This window comes from Haliaeetus albicilla, chromosome W (assembly GCF_947461875.1).
Source record: "Haliaeetus albicilla chromosome W, bHalAlb1.1, whole genome shotgun sequence".
In the NCBI taxonomy this organism is placed as follows: domain Eukaryota; kingdom Metazoa; phylum Chordata; class Aves; order Accipitriformes; family Accipitridae; genus Haliaeetus; species Haliaeetus albicilla.
Window position 1 is genome coordinate 16,181,835 of NC_091515.1, and position 27,569 is coordinate 16,209,403.

At 39.2% G+C, this 27,569-nt stretch overlaps 1 protein-coding gene across 1 annotated transcript in view; it reads left to right on the top strand.

Moving 5' to 3' along the window:
- Positions 1–27,569, top strand: part of LOC138683500 (ras-related protein Rab-3C-like) — a 177,792-nt gene that overhangs the window by 24,938 nt on the left and 125,285 nt on the right. The window contains exon 2 of the mRNA XM_069775395.1: positions 15,474–15,592. Coding sequence (XP_069631496.1) covers positions 15,474–15,592 — 119 coding nt within the window. The remainder of the gene's footprint in view (positions 1–15,473; positions 15,593–27,569) is intronic.

The window sequence follows — 27,569 nt, forward strand, 5'->3', positions numbered from 1 at the left end:
AAGTGTTCTGCCTTGTTTTCATGTGTTTCTTTCCTTTCTGCCTTTCAAGACTTCATAGTGAATGAATCTGTTTAGTTTGGCATGTTCATTGTAAGCTAAACGTGATGTTTGCTCCTCACTTTTTTTTCTTCTTAAGGGTCAAACTCCACAATGGTAGGAATTAAGTAGAACAGCACTAATCGTTCCCCTTGGATGGATTCTGGGAGTAGCTGATTCAGTCTGCTCCATTTTCACTAACTAGCTCATTAGGTTCCTCCTCCTATCATTGTTCTGATCTTCATCAGGTCTCTGTGTTTGCAGTGATTAGATTTTTAAATAGAGAACCTAACACAGATAAAAGGTCACAAATGTTCATTTTAAAATGACCTCAACTTTTAAGCACAGTTTGCTTTGGCTTTATTATAAAGCCTCTCTGTCACTGGGATATGGAGTGATGGTTTGTGTGAACTGTGAATGACATGGGTACATTTCTGTGTGCATTGTCTTCAAGGAGGCAGCAATTGGAACAAGCCTAGTGTGCAGATGCTTCAGTGGAACTGGTACCTCAGGATATCTTTATGGAGCTCTTGAGCTTAGGACAGCAATGTGCAGAGATTACTGTGAAGCTGCTGTCAGCTGGGAAAGAGTTATTTATATCACCTGATATAAACAAATGTCCCTTCTGTATGGGGTAGATAAGAGACAATCCCTATGGCATCACAGATCCTTTATAAACTTTCAGGACAGTCAGTGTGGCATGAGTATCACTGCTTATTCTGTCAAAGGAGTTTAAGCTTATTCTGTCAGAGGAATATTATAAGTTCCTTGCAACAAATATGGTATTAGTGATATTCCTGTCGAAACAAATCAATCTGGACAAGTGGATTCATTATCCACACAGAGCTATAAATGGTTTGGGGTTACTACCCAATTATTGTAAAATCTGTTCAGCCTTGCTCTTTCTAGACTCTTTCAAGGCATTTTAGTTACAGCTTCACTATAAAAAAATTTTCTTAGTGTTTCCAAATTCTTTCATCAGTTGTCCAAGTGTGATACAGATTCCGACTGCTTTTTTTATTTTATGCAACACAGTTTTACAGTAGTATGCTACATGACCAGCTGAGATAAGTCTGTGTTATTCCTTTGGCTTTTGTGGAGCTACCCTGACCTACATGAGCATAGGATCTAGTCCAGTACCAATTAAAAAATCAGCTAATATGCTTGAACACGATCTTCCTTATTCTTCATTGCCTCCGAGTAATTCCAAAAACTGTAAACATTAAAGTTTATACTTCTCTGTAATGGAGCAGTGTGTATTATTTACACAGGTAGCAGCTTCAGATTCAGGTAGACTTTCTGAAGGGCTAATTTATTTTAGATGTAATTATTAGACTTGAGAAAAAGGCATACAATCATCATTAAAAGAATTAATTGCTCACCAGTTCAAATTATATTAACAAAACAAGGACAAAGTAAATTTGTCATATTCATAAGCTACTGAAAGATCTTACTTCGTGGGGAAGTTTAGCACTTGTTTCTGCCTTCACTGGTCAGGCTAAGTGTGACTGACAAACCTTGCGGTGTCAGATTCTGTGTGCTTGTGTTACCGAAATCCGGAATAAAACTCCTTAACAGCAATGAGAAGTTAAGAAGCAGGCACTTCTTTATTGCAGCGCTGGGCACACAGGGGATCACTCCACCTAGTGTGTGCACCTGTCTGGTTTAATCATGCAGGTTAAATACACACCTGTTATACATATTCACTAAATTTCTGGGGAATGTCATACATAATCATCAACTGTCCGATAAATCATTAGCATATGTAAATGTCCCTTTATGCAGGCGTGGTGAAGTCTCTGGTGGTCTTCAGAAGCTCTCTGGTGGTCTTCCATAGTCTTCCTCACTTTGTCCGATAGTTGACCTCTCTTATGTGATTCTGCGCAGTATGATTTTTGCCATCATGTATTAGATTTACATAAAAGTACATTCAATGTTAATTCTTGAATTTAACGTTTCTAGTGATTGGCCCTCAGTCACACCACCTTATCAATATTTTTATACTAAAACAATCATTGGTTAATCTTACTCAATTCCACTAACTGGAATCTTGACCAAAGTAGGGTTTCTAAGCAACAGAACTAAGGTCCATAACGATCTCTCTTAGTTTCTTAGGACAAAACACTACAAACTAACAAATCGGTCGAAGTTTCTATGGTTAACTAATTTTAGACAATACTTATTTTCTTATGATTGTATACAACACATTTTGTATGTTCCTAAGCTTCTATGACTACATTGCGAGCTTCAAACCCCTATATTCTACAATCTTTACCTTTCGATCAAACCCAGCATATATAAAATAAAATTTTAACTTGTCAAAATATTTGTAACACTTGCAACCTTGAAACCACAAGGATAAAGGTCCTAAACAGGATTACTGATGTGATTATTGTGGTGATCAGGTATATATTACCATGGACAACAAGTTATTTTGCACTGTAACACAGATGCCGCCTCAAGAGTAGGCTAATAGCACAGAGTGTCTTTGCCTTGTCCATGTCCTGTCACTGCTCATGGAGCCCAATTCATTAAAATTTGCTCCTGTTAGACTGTTGTAGGCAAACCTAAGACACTTCTCTCTGTCATTTGCTAGAACCCGCGTGAGTCATTCAAAGCTGTATATTTTGTTTCTATGTTGAATGTATAGGGAAACATTCAGACTTCAGCCCATTGCCACAGGGATGCAGCTCTTTTGATCAGTGAGAGGTGTACCCATGTAATAATGAAAGGCAACCACTCTTAATAATAGCAAATCACTAAGGATTAATTTTTATGTATTTTTTTCTTGGTTTTTTTCTTGGCTTGTTTCTCCAAGGTTTCATTGTCTCATAAAACCACATAAATTTTGATATAACAAAAATATTATATTATTGTGTTGTTAAGTCAGGAGAATAACATGCTTCTCCAATTTATCTTTGAATTATAGCTGGTCTCAACAGAGTAAGAGAGCATGACACCTCTCCCTGTTCTTTTCCTCTTCTACTTAGAAGTATTCTTAACTTCTGAAATTCCTGCAAAACCTTGGCTTTCTGCATCAAAACCTGAGTGGACAGATATATTAGCTGTACAGTAAATGACATGGATTCAGGACAAGAAATAGCTATTGAAGAGCATTTGCTGGTAATTCTGTGTTGCTTTTGTTGAAACTAAAATTTTCTGATCAAATTTCTGCTGGGGAAGGTTTCTGAGGTTCTTTATAGAATTTTGTCACGACCCAGGCTGGACAGACCAGGGAGGGGTGGTGGTGAGTTCAGAATTCCCTCGGGCTAAATTAAGGTGAAACGACGCCAAACGATCAGTTAAACGTTTTATTCATGGCAGAAGCAACCTGAACTTGGAAGGCATAACAGTAGGTGGCGGGGTTTCTCACAACAGGAATTGGCATGAAACTACCTCAGTAAACCGTGTAATCCCTGGTAACCATATACATCAGTTCAGGGAAGGAGATCCCTCCTGTTGAGTCACAAGGTTCAGAGCAGACCCCCTTGATTTCTAGACTCCTTCTCAGAGAGGAGCCTAGGGGCGGTTGGATCCACTCCTAGTCCCAGACTTGGTCAACAGTTTTATGTCTAAAGGGATGAGGTGTAGGGATTATGGAAAAGGAGAGAGAGAAAGAGAGAGACAGAGGAAAAAAGAGAAAGATTTCACTGGTCCTGGGTCCAGCATTGGTCCAGTCAGCCTAGGGGTCCAGTTCCAGTAGGCTTGCGCATGTGTGGCTTCAGTTTGTGTCCTTTTATCATCCTTGCCCCTCCTTCGGGTGGGCACTTGAACTCATTAGGCTAATTAGGTGTCATGCATGGTTTGTGATTTCAGCTATATCCACAGCTCATATTAAATATGGGGAATGGAAAATTTGGCCTAAACCGAGTTATCTTCTTCAAATAAGGCCATCTCTTCTGTGTTCAACTACACATTGGCTGTGTAGTTCAAATGACCTTACTTATGTTAATGATGTGTTTTATAGTTTGCCTTCTGAGAGCATTCAGCAGGGGTTGGGAATGGTATGCAATTCACAATTAGGTTAATTTCAGAGCACCACTTCATATTACTCATGATACATACCTTTGCATACAAAACATCTGAATCACAGTTATATTATTGCTATTTATTTGCAGTAATGCCTACACCGTGCTTCCTGTTTTCCAGAGACTTGCCCAATTCTTGCTCTGAGCAGCTTAGAATGTAATACTGAGCAGAGGCGTAATGGGGCAATTTGCAAGAGTTGTTTACAGGAAATCAGTGGCTCACTGTAAGCAGAAGAGTATAGCAGAGGGCTTAAGTGAAATAGGGCTAAAGGTCTTGGGGCTGAGCTAAGGGAGCTACCCCATGCACAGTGGAAGCAGACACAGGAGAGAATCAGATGAAAATATAGTAGCATGGATGAATGAATGGATGAACTGCCATATTGGTAAGCAGAAATTGGTCACATTCTGGCATCGTGCAGTCCACAGCTTTTCTCCCTTAGTACAGTGGCATTTGGTGTACAGTCAGAGCTGCAGTATCCAACTGATGGTACCCAAACTGACAAATGCTGGGTTGTCATATGTGAGGGGTGGCTGCCAGCTTGGATGATAGATACTGAGATTGAACAGGGGAACTTCCTCCAGAGCTGAAAGCCTGAGATGCTGCACTGGAGCTGAACAGGAAAGCCTCAGCAGCAAGAGGTGTAACAGATTCTTCTTCTGCTGATAGCACTAGAATTCACACTGCAACACATCCTCATTACTGTGGTTGCCAATTATCTTCTGAAGGTAAAGATTTTCATTTCAAGTTTTTCAATTTTCAGGAACTTGAATAAATGATTCTTTTGATTTTCATTTAAATGCATGGTAGTAAATCCACATAAAAAATATGTAGCAGTTATAATCCCTGTCCCTGCTTAAGAAAAATGCAAATTAATGTGATAGGTTTTTCACTAAAAAAAAGACGTCATGATTAATTCTTAAAAATTCATTGAAAATCAAGAGTTGTCTTATCTGGTCTAAGTTTTGGTTTAGGTTATAGGTTGGATTAATATAGCATGCATTTTTATATACTAAATAACACAGGATATTATCTGTGCTGTTGTTTCTTAATGACATAGATCTAATTTATGAGTTTATTCTGTATGGTTAGTAATTTACAAAATGCAGAGGAATACAAGATACCTATTAGAAACAGTTATCTATGTTTTCACAGAAGTAAATATTTTTAACTGTTTTTTTTCTTAAAATGCAGTCCTTAGCCTTATGTTAATTAATTTTTATTAACACTATCAAACTCTCTCATATAAACCAATGAAATACCCATTACACATCTCTGAGTGTATATGTAAATAATATAATAGTGGCAGGTATCGTTGTTCTGCAGTCAGGCATTGTGTTGCAATTGAGTTTTCTTTATTAGAGGGAAGATATGTCATGATAATAAACAGCAGATTTCACTGCTTTAGGAGCAAATGAACTGTACTAAGGATTCAGTCACTCTTCTCAGTAAGAGAGAGTTGGAAGGGAAGAGGAAAGCTGGCATGGTTAAGAGGTCTTGGATTTAATATTCTGTGTCACTATACATGGACAACTCAAGTTTTTCTATGTTTCAGACACTCCACCTGGCGGGTATTCGGTTTACCTATTTCATTGTACTATAGTGATAAATAGGTTAGTAATGCACAAAGGAGCTTTAAGAGTCAGAGAGAAGACAGAGAGGACAATGCATCACGTTTAAACCACAAAGTATAACTGTTGTATTGAGCACTAAGAAAGAAAGTGCACCCTGCAGATTTTTCTTGCTTTAGTCTTCAGCATCCTGTTATAATATTTACTGAATTAAAATACAAACAAAAAACCTAAACAAATCTGAACTTCCTAAGTTAAGTGAGTTTTTATTGAGCCACCATCATGGAATATGAATGATCTTAGGTCATGAGTCAGGATCCATATTTCATCTATTGTCACTGGTGCCTCATGACCCATACCCTTGTTCATGCCTCATGTCACACTTCAGTCAGCTCAAACTTCACTAGCCCTAATCATAGTACATGGATTCTGGGGTGATGATTGGAGGAGAAGATAGATACTTGTTTGGACCTCACAGGTTGAAAGTATACCACCTACCATAGACAGTATATTCCTCCCCCATCCCCCTTTTTGGTAGGATTTAGCCTAAATTATCCTATATAAAAACAGAATTGACAATTTTATGTTTGAATTTGTATACTTTTTTTTTAAAGGAGGGACTTATTTTTATAATTCTGAAAAAATGAAAATATTGTGGTCTCAAAAAAATAGATTTGTTGCTATACACTTTTCTGCTAAACATTATTGGAATGGATAGCAGGTTATTTTCAGCAGTCTTTCCAAAGACTTGTTAATTCACAGCATGTTCAGAAAAAATACTGAGTGACTGACTTTGATGTTCCAGTTTTTCTATTTTAGATAAGCATATGGTAAGTCTAATGAAAGATTTGAGAAGAGAGAATCATTTTTGTGGTTAGTAATTTTGCTCCAAGTTCAATTAAATTGTGCCATGAGATTAAGATCATGCTTAGATATATGAAGTGACTAAATTGAGTGTATTTTGCTTACCATAACTTTGTGATATAAAAGTATTAATTAGTTATTGATTGACTCTACTATTTCCCTATATTACATTGTCAAGTATATGTAATATTTTATTATAAAATATCCACGCTGGAACCACTTGAACTTTTAGTATATAGAATCTGGTGATGAGTCAACAGTTTGTGTAATCTTTCCGTAAATACTTGAGTTGTTTTTCCTCCTGGTATATCTGCTTTGGGAAAGGTCTAACACTGAAATAGCCACTTAAAAAACCCCACATAATTTTTCTTCAGGAAGTACTAAGAAGTTAACATAATTAAAACATAGAAACACATAAATACATCACCGCATTATACAGAAAGGAAAATGTTATGGTGAAACCAATGTCAGTAGGAATAAAATACTCAAAATTTTAATTCTTTCATTCGGGAAGTTAGATCTTCACTTTGGTTTGCATCAGTCTGCATTTCATTGAGGTTCATTGATTGTTTAATTATTTTGTGTAACTAAGGACAGAATTGGGCCTCCTTCCTTTTAGATTTCAAATCCTATTAATCATTGCTGTTTCTTTAGTGTCAATTATATTCTCAGCCTTCTTGAACTCCTGATGCTGTCCTATGGAGCAGTCCTTATTCACAGTTTTGAAGACTGGGTACCTGAAGTACTCAAACTCCTGTATAGGCACAAAAGAGAAGTTTGATTTTTGTAAATTTGGAGAACATGTAACTTCCATCAGTTACTGGACATTGCAGGTACTTGGCATCAAAGAAAATGTAGTACAAAACAAAGGATTGTAGTACAGCCATCTTGGCCAAAATTGTGTGTCATTACAGATCATATTTTCATCATTCTGAAGATTAAAAAGGAAAAAAATGAGAGGAAAAAAATCATACGTTCCACACATTAATTTGCCGCCTCCACTCATCAGTAAAGGTCACTTTGAAACCCAAAGCACATTTCAGTGCTTCTAGGACTGAATATAATTTCCAGGTTTAAGTAGTGAGTTCTGTCATCTTCTAAAATTGCTGTTTGTGATGGCAGATGTTTGGAAAAGATTTGTTTAAGACATAACACAGGGCAAGTTTACAAAAAATCTTTCTACCATAATAGGAATAGTAGAACATATATGTTTTATTTTGTTATATACATATGGCCATATTACATATATATATTTATACATTTGTGTATACACACAGAAATATGCACCTACGTGACTATATTGTTTACAAATTAGTGAACACTACTACTACTATAAAACCGCTATTATGTGACAGTTAGAAGACTGGGAAGAAATGGGATAGAGCTGCAGTAGAATATGGTGGCTTCCAGGAAGCTGCATCTTAGTTTTACTGAATTTTAAATTAGAGAAGAAATTGCACAGTGTATAAGTTAAAGCAGAATTGTTGTCATCAAACATCTACTGCTCCAATGTAGTCAGTGCTGCACTGTAGGCAGTGAAGCCCTTTGAAAGTTATTTATACTCAATTTGTTTTTAGACTGTTCTTTGACTGCATATAAGCCCAATGTCTGATTCTGTAGTAGCTAGTGCTTTAATCTAGCTCTGATTATAATTATACTTGCTACAGATTTTACAGCTGGTCATTTTTCTGCTTCCATTAGACTGTACTTTCTTATTCCTTTATGATGCATTAAGACAGAATAACTCTGATTGCTGTAGTTTGTGACAGGGAGAGAGGCCTGCACTAAAATGGCAGAGGGGCTCAAAACACGTATCCAGAACAGATGACCGCTGAGGTCAAGTTATGCTGGGCTAGAAAGGAGACAGTGATACCATGGCTTTGCTAAGCTTTGTGCTTTAGGAAGGTATGGTAGCTGGACTGCAGAGAATGAAAGTTTTATGCAAGTCTTAAAGGAGAGAGAAGAAAGAACAGGAAAAGAGGAAAATAGAAAATGTAAAAGGAAATGAACTTCCAGGCACGGTCACCAGCTGCATGGATGGAGTGAGAGGAAGCAAATCTGGCAGTAAAGTACTTTTACAGCTCTGACTGGGACTTTCTGGGAGCCAAACTATCCCTCTAGGGTAAGCTCTGCCCCACCTTCTGCCTGCCAGGACAGCCCTTCCAGGCCCATTTTACTAGCTGCATTTGGGATAATGCCTCTCCCTGCTGCTCCAGCCTCAACTATTTCCAGCTGGCCCCGCCATGCTCCCATATCCCTCCCATACGATGAATGAACTGTCAGCTGTGATTTTGGGGTGAGTTCTAAGGACTAGCATACAGCTCTAGCAGATGTGTATTGGCAAGCTGAGTAGCTGGCTTTTCAAGCTCCAAATGTTTTTTTTAAATATAAATATATATATATTTCTACAAACACATGCACACATGCTTACACACATATGTATATAAAAGAACAGAATTCCAGGGAAACCAAAGCCATGAGAAGACTGGAAAGAGCTGCTGACAGGAGATAGGTACATAAGCAAAGACTGAGTTGGCAATATGCAGTGTTACATCTTTTGTGCATACATTAGCTAAAGAAACTGTTTTGAACTGTGTTTTCCATTCCTAGTTGTAAATGTTCATATGTCTGTGTTTCTATGTGCCTAACACTTTCTGTTGGAAGTGCTGTTTGTTGAGAAACAGTGCTCCCAGAATAGTCGGCTCCTCCTGCTCCAGCACCTTTCCTCCCTTTCCTTTCTTTGTGCCCTGCCCAGTTGCTTCTGCTATAGACCCACAGCTGCTCTTCCTGGGTGGCTAGCAGCATGCTTCAGGTGGGTTTATCCCTGTCCACCCCTGATCTCAGAGGATTCTTGTAGAGGTTGTCCCTTGCCCCTCCCTGAACAGCTCTCTTACTGGTTTCTTTTTGTTTGTTTGTTTGTCATGCTTTTCTTTTTATCCTTTCTTCCCTAAGATCCCAGAGATCCCCGAGGAAGGATCAGACATGTCTTTTGTGTTGCTCTGAAAAGAGCTGGTTTAGATTTTCATTCACTTACTGCCTCAAGTCCTTTTATGTATCAATAGGAGAAATTAGAAAAATATAGTCTCTTTGATGGAGTATATAAATAACCTTTGGGAAGCAACAGCAGGAAAGAAACATGAAACTCATAAAGGGGCTGCAGTTCTTGATTGCTGTGCCAATTTTGTTTACCTTAACAGAAAATTTTGAGCTGCAAAGTGAGAATTCACCCAATTCACATTTCTAACTTTATCTTTCTGTTTGCCTGTCTTCAAATGTTGTGGATGTGCAGCAGAGATATAAATACTGTCCAATAAATCCTCCTCTACTGCTGCCATTTTTTTGGCACATAACACAAGCTGTATTGTGATACGAGTAAAACTTGTACTGTGGGGAAAGGGATCTAAAATGATATTTGTATGTTTAGCATACAGGACAGAAATGCAGAGGCACAGAGTCACTTGAGTGTGCAACAAAATCAGTTTGTGTTTTGCAGACTGAATTCCTTCATGACAGGCTCATTAGAAGTTCTTGCTGCCAAATGCTGTTTGCTTTCACCTTCAAAACTGTCTGCATTAAAAATGAGTAACTCCACTTGGAAGTTGTCTACATAAAGTATTGTTCCTGTCAGTGGTGCAGTGCTAGGCAAGGGTGGGAGGGAGAGCACACACTCAGCAAATGAGTTCAAGAAGGGCCTGATTTAACGTATTGCTCAAAAACACTGGTGTAGTCTAAGCTAGTATGACACATTCTGGATGAAGTCTAGTTTAGCAGGACTTGACAGTAAGGAGGATTTACTTCTGCTAAATTAACTCAGCTAATCATACTTTGCAAGCCTAAATAGTTATTATTTTCAAGATTACTATCAGAACCTTGGTTTCTCTGTTTTTGTGTTTTGAAACTTCCAGCCCCATAAACTCTTAACTTCATGTGGAATATGGGTTCTTCTAGAAACAGCTAGCTCGCTATTTCTAAGCATTTCTACTTGCACAGATGGCTATTAAATTATATCTCTCTGTTTCTCTGTGAGCATTGTTGTCAGCAGCTGGTGCATTCCCCATACACTAAGGCCTTCAGTGGTATGGCAGTTACATGTTAATAATGAGAATCTGTAGGAAATTTCCCATAATGTTATTAAAGGGTGGTTTCAAGGGAGAAGCACATGACAAAAACCTGGTTCATGTGGTTGCTGTAAAAATAACTAGTGTATCTTCACTTTAAGCTTTATTGTACTGTCAAATTCACAGCTTTAACTCAAATGAACAGCCAAGGTAATCCAGAATTATCTATCTCCAGATCCTATTTGATACACATATGAGAAAGGACAGTTGGCCAAATATGTACCAGATTGCTATCTTCACCCTGAGCCAGAAATAGATATTTTGCACTCAATCTATACCTCTGCCATTCCTCTTTCACTGCCTACAGATATACATGCCATATTCAAGATCTTTACTGGTCCTTTTGGCTATCAAATTTCTGGCAAAAAGAAATGAATCTTTGTAATATGAAATCATACATATCAGAATCTGGAGCATAAAAATGTTTGCAAATACCTAATTTCAATCATAGGTGAAAGGATTAAGAAAAAAACCAACCCAAACAAAACACGCTAGAGACATCAGAGCACACAAGACCAAACTGTGCACATCTCATAGTCTTCCAAATACTCAGGACCACAGGCTATTAGCCAGCATGCTGCATGCAATGCTCAGAAGCTGGGTAATTTCTAAAGTACTATGTCCACTAAAGCTCATTGTTTTGTGATTTAATATCTAAAATCTGGTGCCTATTAAAAAAGATTCACTAAGATAGGATAGGATCACCTAAATGGAAGCTAATAGAAGAATTTATGAAAGTGAATATATTAATTAAAAATATTCCTTGCAGCTGCTGAGACCCTTTTTGTTTTGTTTTGATTAAGTTTTGTAAAATACCCCTTTTTGTCTTCTGTGCATGGAACTTTTCATAAAGCATTCCCTCACTGCCATTCATTCCCTTCTGCTTTTTGCTTTTCCACTCTACTTCTTTAATGAACAGTCAGTTGTCCTTATCAGACATTAGCTACATGAATGAAAAGGCCCCCAAAATGATCTGTGTGTCTTGTTTTCTGCCTATCAAAGATGGAAATGAACTGCCTTGGTTAAAATGCCAGTCAATAACATGTCAAATTTTATTCTTCCTCAGGCTTATTTTATTTAGTTTGCTTAGAAGTAAACATCATTCAGTGCAAAATACAGACATTATATTTCAGAATTTAAACCTAAAAAGATGGTCATCAGATCAATTCTATGGTCTTGCAAAAAGGACTAAGATAACATAGCAGCAGCCAGTAACCATACCTAAATTGGAAAAGGTTTTCTTCAAGTACAAACCAGTACCTGAGGATAAAAATCATAGTGATTTGCAGATATAAATATGATGGAATATGGAAATTAGTTCTTTTCTGCTCAGTTCTTCCATAAGAATAAAAGCTAATAAGCAGAGAGAAAGGCCACTTACATTGTTGCATTATCTGTTTCAAATAAATTAAATCATTGTAATAAAATATATTTAATATTAAAGTATTTGATGTTTCTAATGTGCTATTTGTCCTGACAAATGATATTTGAGTTCCTTAAAGTTCACACAAAAGGAGCTGTCTTTAGGGTATTTATGAATATATTCTAGTTAGAATACAAAGGAGTTGCTTATGAATGTGTGGAACAAAAGTTTTGACAACATTGATTACTGATATTTGGGTTCATTTCTTACATGATCATAAACACTCTACTGCAGAATTTGTATGTTAGGCCAATTAAAATTTCAGTTGCTTCCTTATAGTAAGTGAATTGAAAAGAATACCAACAGGAATGTGATTATCAACATTTGAAACTAATAAATTCCACTTTATTCATGGCTATCCATCCATGCCATACACTGAAATACCACTTTAGAAAAATCTTTATTATCATCACATTAACATAGCATTAGCTACAGCCACATATTAGATGCCTGTATTGAGAGCAACCCCAAATACCTGGTTCCTTCCCTGACTGACCCAAACCAAATGTCTAGGTCCAGAAGAGCATCTTCTATCCCAAAGTCAGTCAATATTTGGATTCTCATCTGCAGTTTCATTTCCCTTTGTGTAAAATGATTTATGAACTTTTATCTTGATTTGTCTTCCTTTACACTCATTTTTTTCTCTGTAATCAAGAATGCCTAAGCCCATACTTAACTCCCTTTAACACTGCACAGAAAGTAGTTGGTGTCTTGGATAGGAAAGCTCACTGACTTACTGTTTTATTGCTAGGGCTGTTCACTCTTATCTGCAGACAGGCTTCAGTGGAAATCACCTGCAGCAAAATAAGGTTTGCTTCAGTAGCAATGGGCTCCTGCTTGTCATACCATCATATTTCCAATCATATATGTCTCTGACAAACAAGCAGATAGACACTGACAAAACTTGTTTGAAAATCATCTCTCTTCTGTACAGAAAAGCTGTATTGTGTGCTTGCTATAGGCCATATTTTCCTTCTGTCCCTCCCAGCTCTTTTCTCTACTATCAAATCAAATAAATTAAGCCAGAAAAACATGTGAGAGTAAACCTTATTTCATAAAAGAAATACAAAGAAATGGTTTTAAATAATGACAGGTGATATTTCTTCTGCTAATAAATGATTTTACTCAACATTTCAATGATACTTTCATCTTATTTACAGAATATGACCTACTGAGAAAGAACTTCATCTTATTTACAGAATATGACCTACTGAGAAAGAACAGACCTCTGAGTATTAGAATATGCACAGGCTTAGCACAAGAGTCTTAATACCTTAATATTCAGTAATACCACCAGAAAATTTGGGAGCAGTTCTGTTAATGCAGCTATCTAACCTCCAGACCACAGTTGGTATAGGCTTGGTCAGCTCAGAGTATAAGCAGAAAAAGTTTAGGTCTGTCTGGCCTTTCCTGCAAAGACGTGGTCTAACCTCCTGTGGGACCTATTAGGATCTAACTTCTACATTAGCTTTCTGGCTTGGATCACTGCAACTACATCAAAGCAGTAGCAGCTGTAATCCAGGATGAACTGAATCCATATATTATACCTAAGACCTTGTTTGGTTTCAGTAACTGGCTTTGTTATATTTCTTATTCTGCAAGTGGTTTCTGATGTATGTAGAATCTCCTTTTTTTACTTTATTAGTTTACGAGAAGAATGAGTGTCGTGGTTTAACCCCAGCTGGCAACTAAGCACCACGCAGCCACTCACTCACTCCCCCTAGCACCCAGTGGGATGGGGGTGAAAATCGGGGGAAAAAAAAGTAAAAGTCGTGGGTTGAGATAAGAACGGTTTAATAGAACAGAAAAGAAGAAACTAATAATGATAATGATAACACTAATAAAATGACAACAGTAATAATAAAAGGATTGGAATATACAAATGATGCACAGTGCAATTGCTCACCACCTGCCAATTGACGCCCAGTTAGTCCCTGAGTGGTGATTCCCCCACCCCCCCTCCCCCCAGTTTCTATACTAGATGTGACGTCACATGGTATGGAATATCCCTTTGGCCAGTTTGGGTCAGCTGCCCTGGCTGTGTCCCCTCCCAACTTCTTGTGCCCCTCCAGCTTTCTCACTGCCTGGGCATCAGAAGCTGAAAAATCCTTGACCTTAGACTAAACACTACTGAGCAAAAACTGAAAACATCAGTGTTATCAACATTTTTCTCATACTGAACTCAAAACATAGCACTGTACCAGCTACTAGGAAGACAATTAACTCTATGCCAGCTGAAACCAGGACATTCCCCCAACTTTATATGCTGAGCATGACATCATATGGTCTGGAATATCCCTTTGGTCAGTTGGGGTCAGCTGTCCCAGCTGTGTCCCCTCCCAACTTGTTGTGCACCCCCAGCCTCCTCGCTGGTGGAGTGGTGTGAGAAGCAGAAAAGGCCTTGACTCTGTGTAAGCACTGATAAGCAGTAACAAAAACATCCCTGTATTATCAACACTGTTTTCAGCACAAATCCAAAACATAGCCCCATAGTAACTACTATGAAGAAAATTAACTCTATCCCAGCCAAAACCAGCACAATGATATATGTGTAAAGAAGGTGGCCCACTTAATCTATTTTTCTCTTATTCACAAGGCAGTACTACTAGCCCAGGAACCATTTCAGAAAACAATCCAAATAAAACATTATCTATTACTGGTTATTTTTCTCTCTCTGTAGGAAGACAAATTAAATAAATTTGTCCATATTGTAAAGTAAAATATTTCTTATCCACTCAAAAAATCCGAAATAATGAAGTTAAGTTTCAAAGTCTGTTAAAATTGAATATACACAGATGATCTGTTAGATAGTTACAGGATTGCTCTTGTGCTGGAACAGAAAATACTTATGCATTTCTTGTATTTTAGTTATTGCTGGTGTCTCACAATCTTAGTACAGACATGGGTGGTTATTCAAGACATTGCATATAAATGCAGTAACAGGTAGTTCCTGCCCTGAAGATTTTTTAATGGAAATAAGTAAAGCGAGGAGCAGGAGAAAGGAAGACTTACATTTCTCACTTTAAAGGCAGGAGGATGAGATACAGAGAATGAGGGAGAAAACTGGTTTGAGGTAAGGGACTGCTAGCAAACTCCAAGGCAGGAGAAGGAGACAAGGTTCTCACCCAGCTGTCAGGTTGTTGCATGACAAGAATCAGTGAATGACTCCTGTTATATGACCTGACACAAGGCCATGCCTTTCTGCTTCTCTCTGCTCTCACCTCATGACAGAATGGATGTGTCCTTCCTATTATGATCCAGTGCAGAATTCTTCTTTTTCCTGTTATTCTCAATTTTCTCCCCCTTGATTAGTTTTATGAGTAGGATTGCAGAGTTGTACAATGACTGTTGTCAGAGTTTTCTTCCTCTTTTAAAAGAAAAAGAAATTGTAATTTTATTTGCAACATGTAAAAATTTTGTTTCTTATTGTTTCAGGACACAGCAGGTCAGGAGAGATACAGAACAATTACCACGGCTTACTACCGGGGTGCAATGGGCTTCATTTTAATGTATGACATCACGAATGAAGAATCCTTCAATGCTGTGCAGGATTGGTAAGTAACTTAGAATTCATATTAAATATCACAGAGAATATTTGATATCACTCACTTGCTGTACCCAAGCATTCCTATACCCAAACATAGGGGTTTTCTTGTGGAAAGACAATGATTACTTTAAAATGTGTTGCATATAATTCATTGTAACCATTATGTTTTTCTGTGATTTCAGTTAATGTGGGTTATTTATACCACTAAAACCAGCAACATGCTAGCATGGAGAGTAACTGCTGAGATACCAGAAAGTGTTTCCATAGTTCATGGAAAAACAAGGAATACCATATGTGGGGGTTGTCTTTTGATTTATTTTTTCATCATGTTGCTTTTAACTGTAGCTGGTTAGACATTATGGTGTCAGTCTTGTGCCTCAAGTGTAAAAATGATGAGCAAACTTCATCAGAATAGTAGAACCTAATATGGCTGGTACTCATATTACCATGTATTTTGTGAATGTCAAAATGTCTCCATAGAAGTGTGTCATTTTAATCAGACATGGGTCAGTCAGGATCCAAACAATTGAAGGCTTTTTCAAGTAAAGCTGACCCAAAAGGAAAGCTAGAATTAATCTCAGTGGTCTCTTCCTTTATGATTTATTTTAATATCTGAGAGCCTTCTAGCAGCGCTCTGAATTATATGAATAGCATTTGTCATGTGTGGTCCATGTGCTCTCTTGCATGGGAGAATTGTGTTTGAGAGAGGATTTTGTTCAGAGTTTGTGTGATTTGTTCAGTATGTTTCTTTGGCTTTTTTGTTATTTTAAATGTACACTACTGTGTACTTTTTTCAGGACAGGCAAGGTCAGAAACATGTTTCACACTTGACGTAAAAGGCAGTGATGTTGTGATGCTTGTTTCTAATGGGAATCGTTGCCCAGCCCCAGACTCTCCAAGAAAAAAATCTTTCTTTCTTTCACACTCTTCTAATTATTATTGTGATAGAAAGTGCCACTGAACCCATGGAGCAGCTTCCCCCTCTACACTTGGAGTTTTTCTTGGTCTGTATACGCTGAGCCTGGTCATTCAGCACTCTGAAAATAAGAACTGAGAGCCTTAGCTTGATTCTGCTCTACAAGAAATGGGAGCTTGGGTTGCATAACATTTCCTGTGTAAGCACTAGGGATGTAGTCATTCACACTCCTCCAGTGGAAAGGGACAACTCCAGAGTGTGTCCCACCTTCTTCTCCCCATCAGTTATCTGTACGACTCTACACTGAATTGCTCTTACAAGTGTCTCTTTCCATTTACTAGAGAATCAATAAGCTTACATGACTAGCATAGACCAGACAACTAGCTTTTGGACAACTGAATTTATCTGAGAGGAGTCTCTGCTTGATACTCAAAGGGGAAGACACATTTGCTCACTGTGACTTGTTATGCCAAAGGGATGTTCTGCCCATTTTGTACAAGCTGGAGGCATCATGCTGAGGGCTTGCTGTTACACAGTTGTGAGTACTGCTCTGTTCAACAGCATGAGACGGAATCTCCTACCTAACAGGAGGTAGCTGAAAGTCTTATTTGTAGATGCTGCTGTGAAAGTTTAGCAAAACCAGTGAATCAAGGAGTACACCGAACTTCCCAGCTGAACCTGTAATTGTGCCTGCCAGCATCACTGCTTCCTAGGCCTGCTAGCTGAAGCACTTTCTTGCTTTGTCTCTGCTGTCCTTTGTCTATGGGCTGATTCCATTCAAGTGCTGGGTTAACTGGGTAATAATGCCTGTCTGGGACCAGCTGTAATCTGCAAATCTCATTACCCCATCTCCGGGCTAACCAGATGGCATGCCATGTATTATCTAGCTTCCTCTGATACAAAGGTTTCTGTATAGCAAGTGTAAATATGGGTACTTATTATTAATTTTCTCACCTGTTTGTTTTCCAGCCTCTTATATCTGGTGTGGTTGGCACTCTTTCTCTCCTAGTGAAAAATAACTAGGCTTCATACTAATTTAAAAATAAATAAATCCCTGTAAAATGAAACAAGAAAATATTTAAAAGCTATGGAGTTCTTAAATAGGTTTGTGAAATATGATTTTTCTATCAATATATCTAGAAGCTGTACAAACAATTGGCAGCTACTATAAAAATTTGGTGGACAGGAGAGATTGCATGATTATGTGCTAAGAGCTACTGAGCAGTCATCTGCATGATGAAAGGGATGACAGAGAGGCAGAGTGCCTCACTTGTCAGGATGAGACATAGATGTGCTTTTATTTTTAATTTCATGAGCCCAGTTGCTGCCCTGCTGTTCTTCCTCTGTTTTATTCCTCCCATCTCACAGCTGATAGTTGGTTTTGATTAGCCCATGCTCCAATTTTGATAGTAATTACAAAATTACAGCTTGCTTCTGAATGTGAGAGAAGTTAAAGAAAACTCTGAATTACCAATGTTGCAGAAGAGCAAGCATGACTGTGCGTATGTGTCTGTGCATTTGTGAAAGATATGGGGGGAGGGAGTGGGAGCTTTTAAGCCTCTCTGGGGCTTAAAATGCTTTTCCCTGTGATAAACGTGCCTGTGAAGACAGTGGTGCCATTTCATATATGTGCACAATTGGCCAAATCCATGCTCAGATCCCATCCCATCAGTTTCAAGGCTTGATCTAGAAACTGCACTGCAGTCAGGACAATGGATCTATAGGTGCCTTTTAGATTTGGATAAAGGAGTTTGGTTTAAAATGTGTGTTGGGATGATTCTTTAAAAGCAGTTTGTTCAAAGCTGTTGTATTCATACTGAAAGGCATTTTTTTCAGTCTGAAGTCTGGCCGACATTTCTCCTTTATAACAACAGATGGATAGTTGTATTTCCAGATGCCATGCCTAGGTCAGCATGAATCTATTCAGCTGTGAGAAATGCTATATCTATTTTGACTATTAACATTTTACATTAAGAAAAAATCAGTATCTGTAATTTTACCTAAACCTCTTAGCACCAATATATGCAACAGTATAGTAGCTAAGCATTTGTCCACCACTGTGAGACTGAGAAAGTGTTTTGCCTAAGAGCTTGGCTAAATGACTTGGAGGTCCAATAAATTTCAACCATACTGCAGACACTTCAGGAAACATTCATATCTCACTTTCCCTAAGTAAAATAAAAAAAAAGTAAAGATTACAAATAATGGCAACAACAAAAGTTGTAACCTAAATAGAGATTTGTTTGAGATTCAAAAACTTTTGGCATGAGAAATCTTGAGTTTCTACCTTTTGATAGTTCCTCTGTATGTACACCCAGTGATTTATTGCCTTCAGTCTCATCCAGAGGATGATGCTAAGAATACACCGTCAGTGCTCTTGTCCTATAATTGCTCGGTCACTTCAGAATTGCTGCCTTCTAGGTTATGTTCACCTAACCTGTGTCTGAATAGTTATGTTCCCTGTATAGTTTCACATGTACTACAACAGATACTGTTTAAATGAGCCTAGTTTGGTGGACAGTTCAGACTGGCCTACATAATTGACAGGTCCTTAATAATTTTGTACCATTTGGACATTTTTTTGTATCATCTATAGACTTTATCAGCAGTTATTCTAAATGTTTAAAAACTTTGATAAAATAAGTGAAGAGTATTTCTCCAAGAAGATTCATGCAAGACCCCTAGCTACGTCCCAAGTTAATGATTACCCTTTTCCATTTCTCTACTGAGAGCTAATTCAGGTTTTTAATCCTTTTCAGGGACTAATTTGTTTCTGCATGTTAATTTTAGGGAGCATTGCTAATCTTCTAACTAGTTCTCCTGAAGAAGAATGTCACCTACTTTTATCTCTGCATTATATTCTGCTAGTATTCTCCAAACTGACTGTATTTTTAAGTATATATTTCCAATTCTTTAGACAGTGCTAAAATGAAATGAAAGCAAGAAAGTAACAGGCAAAAATACTTTCCTGCTCTAGATTTCAGAAGTATTTTGAATTTGAATTCTGTAGCTAACAGTTTTTTTTGTCACTTTATTTTTCTTTGTGAAATATTTGGAGTTGTTCATGCATCAAGACAAAGGAAACACTCAGTACCTGCATAACCTTTTTCCATGATGGAAAAGGGTTGGAGTGTATTATTTATAATACTGAAATTCCAAATTAATGTTATAGGTCTAGACAAAATGGGGAAATAGAATTTGTCTTCCTCAGACAGAAAGGATCATTATTAAGAGTATTCATTTGACTCAGGTAGGAGGAAGTTAGTTTCTCTCACTTGGCTCTTACTTCTGCCTCTGGTAGCAGGTTAGGCGAGCAACCTGTGTACATGACCCTTTTCCCAGGACAGCCTGAATAAGCCGGTACTGCTGGCTAGGAAGCAGTGCTAGGTCAGTCTCTGAATGTGTTTCCTCTGAAGAAAATGCCAGTGGCAGTAGTCACAGCACTGAACAATATTCTCCTTTTATAGATACAGGTTTTCAGAAGTTCACAAGGACAAACAATTTCTGTTTTTATTCAGTGAGAGGGGATGTGCGCTGAAAATCTGGCTGCTAGCAGAAACAGCAAAGCAAACATGCTTTGACTCAGCAGATCTCCTATGGAGCTCTGCTCAGAATTTGAAGCTGCCTTTTCCAGGAGGCTTTTTCCTTCAGAAATGTAGCTAATGCTGCAAGTGCCAAGTGTGTACCTTGCAGTGCTTTGGTGCATGGTGGTCATGCCACCCTAAAAGATGCAGATTTTGGGAATAGATTTATTTCCTATAAATAGGAACCACTTGTAGGGCATAATTTTTTCTGCCTGGCTGAGGTCTAAATTAGAAACAAGCAATAACCAAAGCATGCCATTGAGCAGAATTCTTTAGACAGCATCCACACGTTTCAAGTAATTGGTCTAGTGGAATCTGATTTCCTTTAACAAATTCCTTATTAAATCTGAAGAGGAAATAAGTGAATGTTGAGAGTGGCTTCATGCCACTTGAATGTATATTTGGTTTAGTTCAGTTATAATGTCACAGCGGTTGCATTCATTCCTTTTTTATGCTACCAGCTGTAGCATTTACATTTTTTAGCCTTATTCATCATTACATTTGTGGTGGGTTGACCCTGGCTGGGTGTCAGGTGCCCACCAAAGCTGCTCTATCACTCCCCCTCCACAACTGGACAGGGGAGAGGAAATATAACAAAAGGCTCATGGGTTGAGATAAGGACAGTTTAATAAGCAAAGGCAAAGGTCACACGCGAAAACAAAGGAAAACAAACTATTTTATTCTCTACTTCCCATCAGCAGGCGATGTCTGGCCACTTCCTGGGAAGCAGGGCTTCAGTATGCATAGTGGTTGCTCCGGAAGACCAACGTAAAATAACGAATGCCCCCGTTTCCATCTTCCTTTACTTAGCTTTTATAGTTGAGCTGACATCATATGGTATGGAATATCCCTTTGGTAACTTTGGGTCAGCTGTCCTAGCTATGTCCCCTCCCAAGATCTTGCCCAGCCCCAGGCTGCCAGTGAGGGAGGGGGGGAAATGTTGGAGAGACAGCCTTGATGCTGTGGGAGCACTGCTCAGTAGTAGCCAAAACACTGGTGTGTTATCAACACCTTTCTAGCTACCAATGCAGAGCACAGCACTACGAGGGCTGCTATGGGGAGAATTAACTCCATCTCAGCCAAACCCAATACACATTTCACTAGGAGCTTTTGTGCCACCTTCCCTCTTAGTGGTTCAGTCCACATAAGGTGTGGACCACTGCTTTATGGCAGTGGTTCCTTACGGTAGAAAGGAGAGGTTGAAGGCTTTGTACTTTCTTTGCAAATGCTGTAAATCCAGTATGTTAAGTTCTATAGAAATGCCAGGAAAATAAATGCCCCTGAGTTGAAGTTAAACCTGTTTTTTATAAATGCAACCTCTCTAGACTTTTAATTACTTATTTGGTGTTGAAGAGTTATTTATACTCAAGATATTCCTAATGCATTGTCTCCGGCTAGGTCAGAAACAGCAGGAATGTAAACCATGATCTAAAAGACTGATTTTTTATGTTCTAGGTTGAAACCCAGCTGGCTTGATTTGAAACTTTGCAAAGTCCAAAGGCTACACAGGAACAGAGAGTACATTGTGTATAGTGGTTTACACTCACTTTAAGTTGCTCCTCTGCACCTGAAAATGTTGTCCTAACTTCAAGTGTTTGTCTGGCAATATCTTTATCATTGTCTGGTGACTGCTGAAAGCACTGCTGTGGAGGGCTTCCTTGTGCAGGAATTCAAAACTTGAGAATTCCACATTGCTGAAGTCTCAGATTCAGGGATGCTTCCTCAGGAGACACACAAGGCTGAAAGAGCCTAAGAGCTTTGAATTATTAAAGTTTTCAGATGATCTGTGTTTTGTGAGCCTGTCAAGGTCTACAGAACTGGTTCTTCCTGCATTCTGGATGAGCAGGGAGGACAGCATCCTAGGAAAAACTTTGATTGCCCACACTCTTTAAAAAATAAAGTATTTCGTAAAAATTATAAAATGGATATTTTTTAATGTTCCTGTTGGAAAGGAGTATGGTTACAGATCTTCTTAAGAAGTTCAGAGGGTCTTCCATGAAAGATGCTTCTCTTTCCTCTTTTTCTCTTGCTTTTTTCTCTGATGTCATTTAAAGGGCTCCCCGTCTTCAGTCTGCTCAAGCTCATCACCTTTGGGAAGGAATCAGCTGGCAGAAGGTACATAATCTGCCTATTTTATGAAGGAGACAGAGGCTTAGGATGCAGCAGGCAATTTCTGATTTAAGAACTCTATTGTGCTGTGTTTACTTGTGTATTTCCATAGGAACTTCTTGCAGAATTTAGTGCTAACTAATATGCTTGGAACAACATGAAAATTAAGTTAATTTCAAATTAAAGCAAACAGAATGAAATTCTAATTTTGCATCCTTCATCAGTTCCTATAACACATGGGAGATGGTTATTGGGAATTGAGTCTGGGCAAAGACAATAGAAATGAAACAGTAGCCATCAGGTATGTCCAGAGTAGATCTTGAGCTGTGCAATATTATGCATTCAGCCATTACCAGAAATGTTGTTTGGGGTTTTTTTTTTCCCCTATAATATAGGTGGCTTGAATTAAATTCTTCAAGGTATCATTTGAGATTGTTAAAGCAGAACCTTAAAGAGTGACTATGCTACTATCAATTCAAGATAATATTCAGAATTAAGGCTTAAAAAATATGAACATTCACTACAACATGGCATTTGGCAGCTGGATTTACTGGATATGCCAGTACTAGTTGTCATTCTGGACAACATTGTGAAAAAAATTGTTCCATTTCTTCAAACTATTAGCTTTTTCTTTCTTTTTAGCACCTCAAGTGAACTACAAGTTAGCAGCTATGGCTGCAGTGTGCTAGAAATTGTTTTTTCTGTATTCTGCTGTGTCTGCTGATGTCTTCCCGACTTGTCTATGATGGTATCTTCCTTAACATTCCTCCTCTCATAAGACCTTTTATATTTTCTTATTTTTAGGTGGAGCTTGAGTCACTCTAGTCATATATACCTTTATTATGACTGGTGTAAAATCTCCTTGCTTTACTTTTAAAGGTATATGCTAGAGAAAATTCAGAGTGCATGCTCAGTGAGGGGTGGTCACACCTTGGACAAGGGTAGCTTTTGGGATGGAGGTGTGTTTTGGTATTATAATGAGATTATAATGAGCAAAGTTCACCCAGAGAACATAATTTAGCATGTCACTACTCCAGAACCGGGCACTTATGGTATAAATCAGAAGTAAGACAATAGTGTTGACAGAACCCCGATTATTTCACCTCCTTGCTTCAGTGGACTCAATGCAGGGACCTTCCATTCTTGTTCCAGTTCCCCATACCTGCGGTGATATCGCAGAGCCTGGCCACAGTGCTTCCACTCCACTCCACCCTCCATGTTCCTTCTCTTAGGGTCAGCATACCAAGCTCCCCTGGTGTTGCTAACATCTAAGGTTGCAGGTTATGTTGCTTAAGGAATTATTATGGAACAGATTTCTTGCATATCCACTGCATTCCACCCTAGAGGTTTACCTTCCCTTAAGAGGGGGAGGGGACATATCAATAAGTCACCTCCAGCAATTATTCCACATAATCCACCCCATAACTATAGTCACTCAAGCTTCACAATATTTAAAAGGAATTGGGTATGTCCATCATATATATATATATCTCATGGGGGTAACAGATGAGCTAAGCACAATACAGTGAATACTAATAAGATAATGACAGGATGAAGCATCTGTTGAAGATTCCTGTGGCAGTTGGTGATCATCCAATAAGAGAGTCCCACCATTTATGTTCTCCATCTTTCTTTACTCTTTGAACACCTGACATATCCTCTCTGCATCATGATGGACAGTAGAGTTCTTTGTCCATTTTCTTGAACTCGCTTCAACAGCCACTTCAGGTCTTCATGTCGTAGGAATTTTCTCACCAAGGTGATGTTCATTCCAATAGGAGTAGGCAGCAGGTCATGAATTAGCATGTAGTCAGACTGTAACAATTTTTAAGAGGTAACAGGAGATGAATAATCAAAGTCACATCCCATCATTTTAGTAAAGTTACAAACACAAATATTTGAGTGATTATTTGTATCTACAGTAATGTTATCTACGAATATAAAATCACAAAGTGTTCTCATACAAACACATCCTTTTCCAGTATATATATAAATACAGTTTCAGGGGTTTCATTGGGATGTATTTCAAAATGGCAGACATTTTGTTCAGTATCAAGACAAATGTCTTGGGCCTTGATGGTATTACTTTCAGAAATGAATCCCTGTTGTTCCTGTACAATGCATGCATCAACATCAACGGTTTGCCATTTGTTTCCATTTTCTTGGGCCCATACTCTATGTTCCAATGGATAGAGTATAGTTCCATCATGGTTTAATCCCAGCACAATGATTGGGTATATGGTGTATACCGAAGCATTGAGTATTGTGAGGATAAAGGCAATAATTTTATCACCTTCTGCATGGTAGGTAAAGTTGACTAATTGCCACCATGATTGAAACTCCTTCTCAAATTCTGATGCATTGTCCCTGTCGTGGTTTCAGCCCAGCCGGTAACAAAAGACCACGCAGCCGCTCGCTCACTCCTCCCACCCCCCTCCGGTGGGATAGGGAGGAGAATCGGAGGAGAGAAAAGAAAAAAACCAAAAACTGGAACCTCGAGGGTTGAGATAAAGGCAGTTTACTGGGACAACACAAAAAGAAAGGTTACAACAAAAACGGTACTAATGAAAGAGTATACAAAAAGAGTGATGCACAGTGCAACTGCTCACCACCTGGAACCCAGTGCTCTGCCACTTCCCCCACCAAAAGTCGAGAGAGCTCCCAGCCCGCTCCCCTTTTATATACTGAGCATGATGTCACATGGTATGGAATAGCTCCTTGGCTAGTTCAGGTCAGCTGCCCCGGCTATGCCCCCCACCTCCCAGGTTCCTGTAAAAATTAACTCTATCCCAGCTGAACCCAGGACATTATCCACCCCTTATTGTATACCATCTACATCATGCCCAGATCTTACATTTTTCCAATCAACCACTATCACTTTCCTTGTCTTATATATAAGTATATGGACACCCTCCTACCACACACACACACACAAATAGTATTCCCTTAGCCTATGGGCTATCCCTCTAATGTGTCCATCAATTTTATTTAGTCCATGACTTTGGGGCTCCATCTGTTGTAACAGTCCTTCAGGATAAGAGAGATGGTGTGAGGTGTTGGGTTATTGTATGCCGCCTCTGGAACTTGTGGCTAGTACATTTGGTGCAACCCACGCCCTTGGTCTGCAGGTCGAAGATGTTGATCTTGAGGAAATTGCTGGGTGCCAGTTCAAGTTCTATTGCTGTTGTACTTGGCTCAGTTTCAAAGTCCATCCTGCAGTCATTTGGGTAATTCTTACAGTAATACCCTTGATATGGCATATAGACACTATAGATACAATGACATGCATTGGCAGGTTATTTAGCAGTTAAATATCATACAGCCCAATTCACTGGCTATTCTCTCCCAAAATCAAATCTCCCTGAGGTACACATCAAACTTCCCCATCCTTCTGCATCACCCACCAGGTGTACCCAGGTCCCTGAGCAAAAACAACCCCTTGAATGGGTTTGCCTCTGCTTGAGGCAGGACTAACCCAGACTGTCTTTCCTAACATACTCCTCATGCGCACTACAGGGACTTTATCCCCTTCTACAGTATGTGGAAGTCTTGGTTGGGCAGGGCCAGCCCGATTGGCGGATCCTCTAGTATTAACTAACCAGGTGGTTTTCGTTAAATGTGTATCCCAATGTTTGAAAGTCCCACCCCCCATTGCTCTCAATGTAGTTTTCAGCAGTCCATTGTATCGTTCAATTTTTCCAGAGGCCAGTGTGTGATAAGGGATGTGATATACCCACTCAATGCCATGTTCTTTGGCCCAGGTGTCTATGAGGTTGTTTCGGAAGTAGAGTCCCGTTGTCTGACTTGATTCTTTCTGGGGTGCCGTGTCGCCATAAAACTTTCTCTTCAAGGCCCAGGATAGAGTTCTGGGCAGTGGCGTGGGACACAGGATATGTTTCCAGCCATCCAGTGGTTGCTTCCACCATTGTAAGCACATGGCACTTGCCTTGGCGGGTTCGTGGGAGTGTGATATAGTCAATCTGCCAGGCCTCCCCATATTTATATTTCAGCCATCACCCTCCATACCACAGGGGCTTTAACCGCTTGGCTTGCTTAATTGCAGCACATGTTTCACATTCATGGATGACCTGTGCGATAATATCCATGGTCAAGTCCACCCCTCGATCACGAGCCCATCTATATGTTCCATCTCTTCCCTGATGGCCTGAAGTATCATGGGCCCACAGAGCCATAAATAGCTCACCCCTATGTTGCCAGTCCAGGTCCACCTGAGCCACTTCAATCTTGGCGGCCTGATCTGCCTGCTGGTTGTTTTGATGTTCTTCAGTGGCCCGACTCTTGGGTACATGAGCATCTACGTGACGTACTTTGACAACCAGATTCTCTATCCGAACAGTGATATCTTGCCACAGTGTGGCAGCCCAGATGGGTTTACCTCTGCGCTGCCAGTTGCCCTTCTTCCATTGCTGTAGCCACCCCCAAAGGGCATTTGCCACCATCCATGAGTCAATATAGAGATAGAGCACTGGCCACTTCTCCCTTTCAGCAATGTCTAACGCTAGCTGGATGGCTTTCACCTCTGCAAACTGACTCGATTCACCTTCTCCTTCAGCAGTTTCTGCGACTAGTCGTGTAGGACTGTAGCGTTCGCTGCATATCAAGGTGCCACGATTAGATCACTGATCAACCCCAGACCAGGGAAAGAGACAGATAACACACACAGTGTGAGCGCCAACTTCCGCCTTTTATTGCGCAGTCAATTCCTTTTATACTAACAAGGGTAGGCAGGATTACAGACACATCATAAGGCTGCGACTAACCCTCTAACTTTCCGTGACATCGCGAGATCTTCCGAACGCCGAACCCTACATCTCCCCCCTCCCTATGACGAGTTGGCTTCTATTGTTATGAACAATTCCACCCCAAGAAATAACTATGTAAAGTACTATGAGTATAAACATATCTCTACAACTAAGTTGAAACACTCTGTCTTAAACACCCGTAAATGTCCCATTTACCCTCCAGAGCAAAGAGCTCCTTTATAGAAATTCACACAGGAGGTAGATTGAAAGTTATACAGATACATCATGAGGCTTGGAAAGAATTACTTCTATTACTCTATAAAGTTTATCATTGGTGCACTGATGTTAAGGCTTAATGTCTGAGGCACCTAGATTCCTGGCTGCGAGCTCTGACAGCCGGATCCCATAAAGGCACGTATTGATGGACTCTGAGAGGGACGTCATCCAGATACACATCAGGGTCCCCCAGTTGGCTTTGCATCCACTGCCAGAAGTTTGTAGCAGATACCCAAGGTGTCACAAGCCAGGAAAGGATGACAGCGATCTGTAAGAAAAAACACTCAAACACTACGAGGTTAGGGCAGGACGAATCATACGACTAGGAACCCATTT